Source organism: Onychostoma macrolepis, chromosome 14, assembly GCF_012432095.1.
Source record: "Onychostoma macrolepis isolate SWU-2019 chromosome 14, ASM1243209v1, whole genome shotgun sequence".
Classification (NCBI taxonomy): Eukaryota; Metazoa; Chordata; class Actinopteri; order Cypriniformes; family Cyprinidae; genus Onychostoma; species Onychostoma macrolepis.
This window is the reverse complement of record NC_081168.1, coordinates 19,787,823-19,801,156: the sequence shown is the minus strand read 5'-3', so window position 1 is coordinate 19,801,156 and position 13,334 is coordinate 19,787,823. Positions and strand designations below refer to the sequence as shown.

At 36.6% G+C, this 13,334-nt stretch overlaps 1 protein-coding gene across 5 annotated transcripts; it reads right to left on the bottom strand.

Annotated features, from left to right (window-relative positions):
* Positions 1–88: 88 nt before the first annotated feature.
* Positions 89–11,943, bottom strand: hnrnph1 (heterogeneous nuclear ribonucleoprotein H1). 5 transcript variants are annotated; one of them, XM_058797517.1, is made up of 11 exons: positions 11,875–11,943; positions 11,196–11,293; positions 10,960–11,115; positions 8,492–8,635; positions 7,726–7,864; positions 5,475–5,653; positions 4,325–4,428; positions 4,081–4,216; positions 2,974–3,057; positions 2,791–2,889; positions 89–680 (listed from the first exon to the last, which is right to left on the bottom strand). In XM_058797517.1, coding segments are annotated over exons 1-11 (1,245 nt in total). In that variant the 5' UTR covers positions 11,877–11,943; the 3' UTR covers positions 89–576. The 5 variants fall into 5 exon arrangements, with proteins under 5 accessions (XP_058653500.1, XP_058653504.1, XP_058653502.1 ...); XM_058797521.1 differs by having other exon boundaries at positions 2,659–2,889; positions 11,875–11,941; XM_058797519.1 differs by having other exon boundaries at positions 11,719–11,919.
* Between the last annotated feature and the right edge of the window lie 1,391 nt (positions 11,944–13,334).

Sequence of the window (13,334 nt, the reverse complement as noted above, 5' to 3'; positions counted from 1 at the left end):
ACACTGCATGGGAAAAAAGCAAATGCAAACAGTAACATGCATCTAAATGAAACCCGTCCACTTCCCACCATGCTTTAAAATTATACAAAAATCGTTTCTTTTTTTTTTTTCCTTTTCTTTTTTCTAAACTTAAACACTCTCTTTAAACGATCGGCCTGGAGTAAGCATTGAGTACATGCAAAACACCTTTGCAGGAGCCAAAAGTTTAAGATATGCTACAATCACTGAGAGTGAAACCTCTGTGTGCAAAGACATCAAGCTGTACGAAAGGCTTTGATAAAGGTTGCCCATAGAGGATACAAAAATCACCTCTTTAATACTCCACTGTAAAAACAGATTTACAGGCACCTCTCCAGTGTGATACATAGGCTGTTTCACATTTCAGCAAATAAAGAGTTTCTCTTTAACATAAATTACCACCTCTAGTCGGAATTTGTTTTCAACCATGTCAAAAGGGAAAAAGAAGTCTGCTTGTGTACAGCTCCAAACACAACTTAGAAGGGAACAAAGAACAAACAAATGAAAGAGGACACTGTTCAAATGAAGGTTGTAAAGCAGCTATTAAAGCCCCAGAGGCTACATCCCCCAGCCTCCCCCCATGCCGCTGTTGAGGCCGTTCATTCCCATGGACCCGCGGCTCCCTCCACCGTAGTAACTGCTCCCCATTCCGCCCTGATTACCTGACAGGAGAAAGAAATACACATTTTAGGACCAGGGAGTTCTCAGTGTGGAAAGAATCGCTATTTATACTATGACTCTCAAGGCCTGGTCACATGACAAGCAATGCAGGTTTGTCATGAAAGGGTGATTTACATGGTTTTAATTTTAGTGTAGTTAACTATAATAACCATTACAAAAACATTTGTCACTTGAAATACAAAATTCGTTTCAGCTAGTTGCCAAGTTTTCATTTTAATGTGATGTAACTTGATATATTAAAATAACCAAAAAACAAAACTATATAGACAAATATATAAAAAAATTAAAAAAAACTACAAAATGACAAAAACAAACACTTTGAAATAAAATGAAAACAAAATACGCAAATAAACTTAATCAAATTAATAAATATAATAGGACCTCAATACTATTATGCAACATTTAAATTCCACATGAAAAGCAACTAGATAAAGTTTGTAGACAAACTTTAAGTTGGCTTGAAAAAGCCTAGCCAGAAATTTGTAGTTTTATAAGCTTGAAGTTTAAAGGTTTTCAGTTTGAAATAGTTAAGTTTTAATTTACTAGTTTTAAAAGCTAAAAACAGCCGATTTAGCAAAAAAAAAAAAAAGGCTAAAACCAGCTGATTTAGCAAAAAAAGTGTACAAATAAACAGTTAAATAGGTTAAAACGCTAAACCCAGTTCATTTAGACAAAAAACCAGCTAAAACCAGATTTAGCCAAAAAAAAAAAGCAAAGGAAACAACTAAAACCAGTTAATTTAGCAAACAAAAGCGATAAGCGGTATCATAAGAGATACAGAAGTCATCGTTAAAGCATCGTTAGGTAACTATGGTCACAAGTTCCATTAAACTCTATTGGTAACAATGGAACTTGTGGCCATGGTTGATTTTGAGAAACGCACCCGTTTAGTTGTTTGTTTTTACACTATGGCATAAACCCATGTAACGATACATCAGGTGAATTGTTTGGCAATCAATAACTGCACTTTAAATGGTCAGATGGGATCAAAGGTGAAACAGTTTAAACTTTGGGTGTAAACATTACATCATTTAAAGTGCATACAATCCAGTGTCAGAGAAAATGCTAGTTTGATGATTGGGAGACTTTGATGGAGGTCATGTGATAGGGCCTTGAGTGATGCGTCAAATTCCTAACCCACTTGGACCCCTAAAAGATTCCACCAGCTTGACGTACTACTAAAAATACTAAGCCTTAACGAGCAACATGCATCAATAAACCTGCACAATGCAATCAATAAAAACAGCAGCATTTTTTTTATTATATACCCTGTGTACAAATTCAGAGACTGCATCTTTCTAAGGCAGCATTCCGAAGACGTCAATGAGGGGCTAAATGAATTAATGCAGCCTCAAAATGTGTCCTTCGTTTCCAGGGCCATGAGGGATGCAACAGATGGATCCTTCACAGCCCAGACTATCCCAAGATTGACTGTAATTCACCAGTAATAAGAGTCTTTTATTGAGAGAAAAAGCAGAATTGCACTTTTAAATGTAGTATTGGGTTTCAATTTACTCTGATATTTAACTTATCAATATAAGAGTCAAAAAGTCTAGTACAAACTTTACTGCCACTCATTAACAGCAGCTGTCACAGTTTCTATGCAACAAGAGCAATCCACCATTAGCGAGACCATCCCATTTAAACAATACTTGGTTTGGCCTTCATAGACTTCGAAGAATGCAGCCCCCGAATTGGGACACGGACAATTTCATTTCTAAAATGATCAAATTAAATGCCTTTGTTTTGTTTAGTAAGCTAACCATCACCATAATCTACGCATTTTACAAGCAACCTTTACTGAATTTTGCTCTCTGTTAAATATGTGAACATTATGATACTGAAAGGTACACATTTATTCAAAAGAAAGATACTATGTAGTCAGTGTAAAATCCAGACAAACTTTATTAAAATTATATTATTGGCATTGAAGTACTGTTTAATTGTGATTGTATTTACCTGATCAGCTACAACAGGATAACACGAAAGGCTTTTTAATCAGGCATTACAAACAGCTACCACTAGGGGTCCAAGGGCGATAGGATTTGGCAGGGAACCGGCTAGCAGAGCTACGGAAGAGCTGACACTCACTGTAGTCACTGTAGCCCCCCATGCCACTCTGGTTACCATAACCTCCGCTGTAGCCAGAGCCCATCTGCTGGCTGCTGTGTCCGTATGATGACTGGTTTCCTGCAGAGCGACAATTATGCATTTATGATAGCTGCGCAGTAAGAGTTACTAAATTCTGAAGGAGAGGTAAAGAAGGGGTCTTACCCATACCGCCCATCATTTGGCCACCGTATCCTCCACTTCCACCCCCTGCCGTGGAGTTTAGGAACAGCTCCACATAACGGTGCTCTGCATGAGAATAAAAGCCCATTCACACCAAGAACGATAAAAAAAATGTACTTAGCATTCACACCAACAGAAGATAACAGTCTGTTTATTATAAGCACATGCTACAGTTTTGTCATCTGCTGGTTTAAATGCTAAGTGGATTCTGATTGGCTATCAATGTTTTTGTCATTCATCAGCTTGAAAAGTTGCTTTTAAAGTAATTCCAACAATATAATTCAAAACTTTATTATAGTTACTGTCCTTTAGTGTTGTCAGTTAAGCCCAAAGTATACTTCAGTTTTTACCCATACGCGAGTGTCAGCGTATAGTGCAATGTGAATTTTAATCAACAGAATAGTATGTGCACCATCAGATTTTTGTAACCGCATGTACTTTGCGCATTGATTGGTTTTGCACTAATCAGTTGTTCCACAAGGTGGCAGCACTGGCCATTGTTTTACAATAGAAAACGAAACTAAAGAGTCGGAACAACAACAACAAAATAGCGGAGAGTGCATCAACAAGTTGCACAGTTTAAAAGAGTACAAAGACATTTTTATTGGACATAACTTCAAGAAAAAACAACAGATGCTGGACAAAGATGATGCTTTCCATAGTGCATGTATCGACTGCCTGCGTTTGCTCACTATCAAATGGAGGATACTTTGAAAGGCTGCACGTTCGACTGTACGCATACACTAGTGAACACGTACAAAAACGAAGTATACTTTGGTTATTATAGATGATATTCTGGAGCCTAAAGCCCAAAGTTTTATTAAGGTGTTCAGTTTCCTTCAATAGAAGAATGCAGACATTCCAGACCCATTAATAGGACTGAATTTAAACATATAGTTCACTCAAAAACAAATTCTCTCATCATTTACTCAATCTCACATAGTTCCAAACCTTTATGAATCAGCTGACACAAAAGAATATAAATTTAAGGATGTGGGTAAACAAAGAGCAGACTTTTCATTTTTGGGTGAACTATCCCTTAAATGAAAATCATTCAGTTTTACTTTTGGTTACTCTTCTAACACTTACGCATATTGGCTTTGTCCTTCGACATGGCTGCCACCGCGTCCTCGTGTGTGGCAAATTCTACATCCGCCTCGCCCGTTACTCTTCCATCAGGGCCGATCTCCAGGTGAACACGCACTGGGTTCAGTGGAGAGAAGAACTAGAGAAGAAAACATGGAAATAGACAGTAAACAGGACACGTATGTAATCAAATAAACACTTTGTATTAACGGATACTTGAAATAAACACGTGTGTAAAAGGACTCACATTGTATATGTCAGTTTCAGTGGCTCTGTATGGAAGGCCTCTCATGTGCACACAATGTCCCGTTGTGCTCTGAAAGGAGGAACTGCCGTCTCCATAACGACCATCTTTGAGGCAAATAAGAGCAAGAACAAGTTAAGAAAAAAGACGTTCTGCCTGATAAGCCTTTCGCTGTCTGTTTTACTTAACTGTGCACAAGTATCTTGACAGGAAGCTGTAAAAACAGAGCAAGATTCAAAGATTTATCTCGACAGAGTAAAAGCAAAGCTATTCCTTTAGCAGAGGCTTTCTTATCTAAAGTGACATAAAACAGTTTATTACAAGGAAAGTTCCTTGAAATCACATGAGGTTTGAACCTACAACCATTCCGTTAGCAGCCCAAATCTGCAACTATTATTTTGGAACTACTTCAACCGAGTGTCAGTCTCTAAATTTTTCTCTATACCATTCAAAAGTCTCTGGTAGTTTTTTTTAGTTTTTAAAATTGATACTTTCATTTAGCAAGGATGCATTAAATCAAAAGTGACAGTAAATGTTCTTTTTAACTTTCTATATATCACATAGCCCTGAAAAAATGCAACATATCCACAAAAAAATAAATGTGGTGTCATCAAGATTTTTTTTTTTAATTGATACTTTTTTCAGCAAGGCATTACCTCATCAAAAGTAACAGCAAATACTTTTATAGAAAGACTTTCTTGTATATTTTTATTAAATGATTATAAATCAAAAGAATCCTGAAAAAATGTATCACAGCTTTTTAAAAAAAATATTAAGCAGTATAACTGTTTTCAACATTTCACCAAAATATTTCTTGAGCAGTAAATCAGCATATTAGAATGATTTCTGAAGGATCATGCGACACTGAAGACTGGAGTAATGATGCTGAAAATTCAGCTTTGCTTCACAGAATAAATGACAATATATTCAAATAGAAAACGTTACTTAAATTTGTAATTGTTCACAATATTACCATTTTTACCATATATTTGACCAAATAAATGCAGCCTTGGTGAGAATAAAATACTTTAGAAAAAAATCTTACCGACCCCAAACTGAATAGTGAACAACAGAGAGATATATTAGGTTTAGTATTATTAAGCTCTATCAATAGTATTTGTAGCAATGTTAATTACAACCAAAAATACTTCACCTCCACCGTAGCCTCCACGTCTCATTCTCTCAAAGGAGACTCCTCTGCCCATGCTGTTGTAGCCGCGGCCGCCTCCAGGCCTGTCGTAGGGGCCCGGTCTCTGCATGCCCATGACCTTACGCTGGGGTTCATAATGTGTGCGCACTTCCGCCCGGCTGCTCTTGAAGATCTCTATATACCTAAGGACATAAATGCAGAGTAATGGCACCAGGGTCTACCGGTAAGAGACAAGAGCATTCCTGCGTGCAGTATAAATAAGGGCTGTCTGAAAACGGGTCTAATGAACAAACACCCTTAGTAAGAATGACTCTGGGATGACACTAATTAACAGTCAGCCTCTCTGTTCAGTGACTTTATGTAACAGTTTCCGAAAAAAAAGAAACACAGAGAGAGACAGAAAATAAAGAACCCTTAAATATTTAGTTTCATTCAACCCTTCATTACAAAGAACTTTTCTTATGGTCACCCGAAGGCAGCTGGCAATGTGTTACTGTGGTCTGGGTCTTATTGGACTGACACGCTGCTTTCGTTCTCTGCTAGCAAAGCACTTCAGACTGTTAGGGTTAACTTTGTATTACCTGTTTAACTGGGTCCTCGTGATCTGAAGTCTTCAAAATGGTAGAAAAACTGAGAGATTCCTATTGCATAAAACTTAGTGCTGAGTGGCCATGTCTATCGATCAAGCAGGGAAGAGTTGACGTCAAACATCTCAAATAAAAAGAAATGTTCCTTGAGCAGCAAATCACCGTATTAGAATCACGTGACACTGAAAATTCAGCATTACAAGAATAAATGACGCTGCAAAACTTTCAAGTAGAAAACCGTTATTTTAAAGGGTTAGTTCACCCAAAAATGAAAATTCTGTCATTAATTAATGTCGTTCCAAGTAAGACCGTCAGTCATCTTCAGAACACAAATGAAGATATTTTTGATGAAATCTGAGAGCTTTCTAACCTTGCATAGACAACAACGCAACTACCACGTTCAAGACCAAGAAAGGTAGTAAGTACATCATTAAAAAAGTCCATGTGACATCAGTGGTTCAATCATAATTTTATGAAGCTACAAGAATACTTTTTGTGCACAAAGAAAACAAAACTAATAACTTTGTTCAACAATTTGTTTTCTTCCGTGTCAGTTTTCAATGCATGTTTACGACAGTACCATGACAATTTAATGCTGACACAGGAGCCAGCGTTCTGACATAGAACATCCATCTCTCTTAGTTCATCGTTTGTATATTCTGGTTCAAATAAGTAAGGTTGGACAAAAAATTTTAAGTCATCCTCTCTGTCAAAATCTTTAGACATGTTTATGACGTTTATGTTTATTTCACACATGCCTCGTGATACTGCTGTGAATGCACAACGAAGACTGACACGGAAGAGAAGTGACTGTTGTTCTTTGCACACAAAAAGTATTCTCGTAGCTTCACATGGACTATTTTATCAATGTCCTTACTACCTTTCTGGGCCTTGAACGTGTCTGTGCAGGGTCAGAAAGCTCTTGGATTTCATCAAAAATATCTTAATTTGAGTTTCAAAGATGAACAAATGTCTTACGGGTTTGAAACTACATGAGGGTGAATAATTAATGACATAACTTTCAATTTTGGGTGAGCTATTCCTTTAAATTGTTAAAATATTTCACAATATTACTCATGTCAAACATAAAAAGTCCAAATACTGTTGTATTAAGGTGCAATTACAGATGAAATCCAGTCATTTCATAGGAATCCACACGATTGTGAATTTCATGTGAGTACAAAAGATTTCCCCTTGCAGATCTTGCAAGAAGTTCATGCTTTTCACAAATTCACTACAACCATCAGAAAGCTGCTTGGTTTGAAAGTGTCTTCTATGTGAACTGTGCTTCATACATCGCTACACTATAGACGATTTACGATGAACACTTTTTGCCAGAAAAATTGAGCAGAAATTCTACCGCAACTTTAATACATCTGGCTGATATAACTGCACATTACAACAGGTAAGAGTAAAAAAATTCACTAAACTGTCTCAAAAGTACCCACATTCAGTTATCTCTCTAAATCTACACAGTGCAATTTAATGGTTCACTCAGCACTAATAATACATAATCTTTAAGGCTTCTGGACCTCATCTTCCTTGTTTTTTTTGTTTGCCGTCAAATCATCTGTGGACATATCTTGCCATTTCTGCAGTGGATGATTTATTGAGGTGAACACCATAAGAAAAGCAACGTATCCAGGCAACCAACCAGCCATCCCCACCTGTGCCCTATTCTTTCCTTGTGTTTCTTTAGAGCCTTTTCGGCTATATCCTGTGAAGCAAACTGCACGAAGGCCTCCCCCGTACTCCTCCCCTGGAAGTCCACCGGCAATGTTATCCCATTTGGCACGATTTCCAACCCTTCAACCCAAGGACAGATAACCCCAGTGGGGGACAAATTAAGTCACAAGCCCATTAACAAGACTTTATATTACTCTATGGGTTTCTCTTTATGTCAAATGAGAAATGGTACTACATAAACATTCCAAATGGGGCCACAATACATTTGAACCTTTTCTGGCACAATTTATGGATAATTTTGTGCAAGAAAAAGAAGGGTCACTTAAATCAAATGCCTCTTGAGCTTCTGTCTCAACCCATCTCTTGTTTGTTTGGTAAGCCCCAAAAATTATCTAGATTGTTGTGCACCTGTTTTAGGTATATAAAAATACAAAAAGGGCTGAGGCAGTTTAATTCACAAGAAAATAAAAAAAAGAAAGCACAAATTCTAATAATTACATAAACGGACAACGCTGGATAAAAAGTGACCCATCTTGGTCCTTCTGGATGGTCCAATTCTCAATAAAAATTTCAACTATTCCTAATTTTAAAGATTATATGACTGAAACTGAGCTCTTTAATTTAAATGTTCAAAGCTCATTTAAGTGCAAATGATGGTCCGATGAACTAAAATAAACCTAAGATAAATGGTGGCATACTGATTAATTTTGAGTAAAAAGAGCAATTCTAAATTCCTATCGGACATACCTGCAAAAAACTGGACAATTTCCTCCTTGCTGCATCCAAAAGGCAGACCGCGAAGCCTAACCAGGCCGTCCCCTCCTGTGTCCGGGCAGTTCGGTCCGGTGTGCTTCAGAACCCAGTCCATCTCAACACTATTGGATTTGAATACTGAAAGCACATGTGAATTGATCAGTATTTTACCTTGAATTATTTGATGTAGTTCACCAAAAAAAAAATTATTTGCTGAAACCCTCAGTTCATCCAAGATGTAGATGAGTTTGTTTCTTCTTCAGAATTCAGATTCTTCATCATATTTGGAAAAATATAGCATTAAATCACTTGTTCCCCAATGGATCCTCAGCAGTGAATGGGTGCTGTCAGAATGACCAAACAGCTGATAAAAAACATCACAAGTACTCCACATGACTCCAGTCCATCAATTAAAATCTTATGACGTGAAAAGCTGTGTGTTTGTAAGAAACAAACCCATCATCAAGACATTTTTAAAGGGGTCATATGATGAAATTTCAAGTTTTTCTTTCTCTTTGGAGCTGTTTGTGAGATAAGATCCCCGAAGTTGCAAAGACTAATGTCTCAAAACCAAAGCGATATTCTTTATAAAAAAGTTAAGACTTGACCACGAGATTTGCAAAACACCGCCCACACGTATATGCAATGAAATTATCTCACTGTAGTTCTTTTATTCTCGCTGTAGTGTTGTTGTTGCTGCCGCCAGCGCCATGTCCTGGAGACGCGTGTTTCGTTGTGAAAGCGAAACTACTTTGTTTGGGCTTCCAAAAGAGAACACAACTAGAAATCAGTGGTTAAGTTGTATTTACAACACTGTTCCAAAACAGTTCAACCCAAATTTTAGAGTGTGTGCAGCGCATTTTACGGAGGACTATTTCCTGAACCTGGGAGTAGCCTGCCAGTTATGCTCAAAGACTGTTTCTATAAAGTTTCTATAAAATGGGACAATTCCAACTTTGCAAGGACAGTCTGGCGCTTATGACTCACAGCCTGCAAGTATGTTTTCATATGTAAAGAATTTGCCACTGACTATTCAAACGCGAGTTTTGAGCAGTGTAGAGTAGTGCTTGTTGTTTGTCGTTTCTCCAATCACAAATGCAGACATGGTAATGTTTGTTGCGATGCAACACGATGTGTAAAACGACAGTATAAGTCATTATAATCAGTAATTATGTCCCCACTGGATGCAACAAATGCCTCGTTTGCATCAGAATCAGAATGAGCTTTATTGCCAAGTATGCTAGCGCATACAAGGAATTTGTTTTAGTGACATAAGCTTCCAGTTCACAGAGATAAGAACACACAGACAATAAAAAAATAAAAAATAAATAAAAAAATACACATATGTAAATAAAAATAGACTAAAATTTTAAAGTAAATAAATTGTATGTACAGTTGTGCTATAGATGATAGAATGGAATAGAACAGAATGAGATGCAGGGATGTGCTAGGATGGAGGTGGTAACAAATAAATATAAGGTTATTGCATAATGTGGGGAACATTTAACTGTTCATAAGGTAGATTGCCTGGGGGAAGAAACTGTTCTTGTGCCTGGCTGTCCTGGTATTTAGGGCACTGTAGCGCCGGCCAGATGGCAAAAGTTCAAAAAGGGGATGACTTGGATGTGAGGGATCCAGAGTGATTTTCTGAGCCTTTTTCCTCACTCTGGATGTATACAGTTCTTGGAGGGTGGGCAGGGGAGCACATTAATCCTTTCAATGGGTTTTCGCGCCGGGACATAGCATCATAATACGATAAGGGGTGTAACATTTCCGTCTCACACTTGAGGTATTCTGCCAATCACAACGGACTGGATAGCTGGCCAATCAGAGCACGCCTTGCTTCTCAGAACGATGAGCTTTTTAAAAAGCACATTTCAGAAAGGCGGGGCGTAGAGGAGCAACAATAGTGTACAGTATGTGGAAAATAATGTGTTTTTTGAACCTTACACCGCATAAACACATTGCATTTCACCAAATATGAAATAATGTGTATAATATGTATAATGTTCCTTTTAGCAACGTCATATGACCCCTTTAAATTCAAACCATTGCCTCTGCCTTGTCTGAATCAGAAGATAAATATGCACAGATCAAGCATGGTTTAGAAGTGAAAACAGTCTGAAACAGTTCTAAACAAATATGTTGATGTTGACTTTGACTTTGAAAACACACAGTTTTGCACTTCACAAGACATTAATTGTGGACTGGATTCATGTGGATTATTTGTAGATTATTGTGAAGTTTTCATCAGCTGTTTGGACTCTCATTCTGATGGCACCCATTCACTGCAAAGGATCCACTGGTGAGCAAGTGATGCAATGCTAAATTTGACCAAATCTGTTCTGATCTACAACTCAACTACAAGGATGACCTGTGTGTGCATACATTTTCAGCAAATTTTCATTTTTGGGTGAATTATTCCTTTAGAGATGCTAACTAAGGCAAAAGAAGCTGCCTACCTTCTACATAACGGTGGCCCATGGTTTCACGATCTTTCTTCACTGCAATTTTAAGATCTTCTTCTGATTCGAACTCTACAAATGCTTCTCCACTTGGTCGCCCTTCTCGTGTATATGTGAAGTGTATGCTTGTCCCATTGTTTGCAATTTTGCACTCTACGATGAAATTTAGCTAGAATTAGCCAGGCAGGGAAAAAAACCTAAGTGGTAAAGATTTAAGCAGAGAACTTTTTTACCTGAGAAAAACCTCTGAACTTCATCAACAGAACAGGACCACGGCAAACCTCTGACTCTCACCACAAAACCCTCTCCATCCGCCATGCTGGAAACAACCCTGTTTAAACACAATATATATAGGATAGTGACTCTATAGTACACTATAGTATAACACAAAAACTAATATTTCTATTAAAGTGATCAGAATTTCAGACACTTATCTGCATTTCAAATGAAGCATGACTGCATGGTAAACTACCCCTGACATACAATATATAAAGTAAAATGCTCAGCCAAAATAAATAAATAAACAACAGGGCAGGGCCAACTATTAATTAAAAGCTAATCCAATCAATCATGCACCTAAACATTTCCTATTCATTCTCTATTCAGTCAAAACGAAAAAACAAGAAAATTCCTTTAAGCATAAAACAAGGCTCTATGTGAAAAGCAAATAGTTATTTACATAATAAATGAGGGAAACTCTTTAGTATAACTGAGGAAACGAAACTGTTAGCTTAGCGAGCTAGCTGAACCACATACCTTCTGATAAACCCCCCAAAGACGCTTCGTCTACTCAACCGAAGCAAAGTGACGTGATTTATCTACCCCTTAATAAAGTATTTTACCACACAACTTCTTATATATGTCTACAATAAGTAAATGAATAAAAAACAGGAGAAGCTGAACTGTGCTCACATATGAACGAGCGATAAACGGCGCTCTTCCCCGATGAGGCGGATTCAGAAACTAAGGAGGCGTTTGTCGACACCTTCTGTTTGGGATGTGAAACTACAGCGCTCTAAATCTGTACAATATGACACATAATACCCAAATTTAGTGTGCCATATTATTTCAGTACATGAAGTACATTCTCTATCTGTATCACTATCAGGAACTTATGTTTCTATATACGAATAAATAATCCAATTAAAAAAAAAATAATTCCACACCTTTTAACAGTTTCTGTTTATATCATAAACTGCATAAAAAGGCTTAAATTGGTATTCGCCTGGCCTATCACTCAACCAGTCTGAATAAAATATCAATATTTTTTTCTTTCTGAGAAATATACAATATATAGGCTATATAATTTAAAGGCTACATTTACAACAGTATTATTAATGTTAATTGAGTTAAAAACTGACATGTTCCAAATATCATTGACACACACACAACTAAATTAATAATAATAATAATAATAATAATAATAACAATCTCATATAAAAATAACTTGACCCCCTGGGATTGGCAAACATAATTTTCAGAAAGGTTAACCTTTTTCTAACCATATGTGAAAATGAGTCCTAAGTGTCAATTTTTCAAAATTGAGATGTATACATCCTCTGAAAGCTGAATAAATTAGCTTTCCATCGATGTATGGTTTGTTATGATCGGACAATATTTGGCAGAGATACGACTATTTGAAAACCTGGAATCTGAGGGTGCAAAAAAATCTAAATATTGAGAAAATCGCATTTAAATTTGTACAAATGAAGTTCTTAGCAATGCATATTACTAATCAAAAATTACGTTTTGATATATTTATAGTAGGAAATTTACAAAATATCTTCATAGAACATGACCTTTACTTAATTTCCTAATGATTTTTGGCATAAAAGAAAAATCCATAATTTTGACCCATACAATGCATTTTTGGCTATTGCTACAAATATACACCAGCGACTTAAGACTGGTTTTGTTGTCCAGGGTCACATATGTAGAAAATTATGGAAGCAAGTTTTTGACAGACAGACAAACAAACAAACAAATAAATGCTTTGGTAAGTCATAATTATAATGCAAAAAGTGATCTTTTAGGCTAATCGCAACTTTTTATTTATAAAAAAGTAGCTTAGTAGTTTTTTCATATATTTTACCCAGTATCTCATAATTTCTATTTTTATCTCATAGACTTTTTAATGTCATAATTATTATTAAAACTAACTAACTAACTAACTATTTGTTTATGTATTTATTTGCAGGAACTTGGCTTCCATATATACTTGTCTAAGTGCCGTGGAAATTCGAATCCTTGGCAGAAGTTTTGTAAAAACAAATCTATTTCCCTGAAAGATCTGGCAACCCTGCATGTTACACCGCCTGTTTTTGTTGTTGCTCAAGTGTAGTTTATCACATGATGCGAGTCACGTAGTCTGA

What these genes read in the sequence shown, in the direction of transcription:
- hnrnph1 (XM_058797517.1), bottom strand. An exon ending in ACGTGGAGGCTACGGTGGAG is followed by an intron (nt 4,429 to 5,474) that starts GTGAAGTATTTT and finishes TTTGCCTCAAAG; the next exon opens with ATGGTCGTTATGGAGACGGC. An exon ending in GAAGGACAAAGCCAATATGC is followed by an intron (nt 3,058 to 4,080) that starts GTAAGTGTTAGA and finishes ATTCTCATGCAG; the next exon opens with AGCACCGTTATGTGGAGCTG.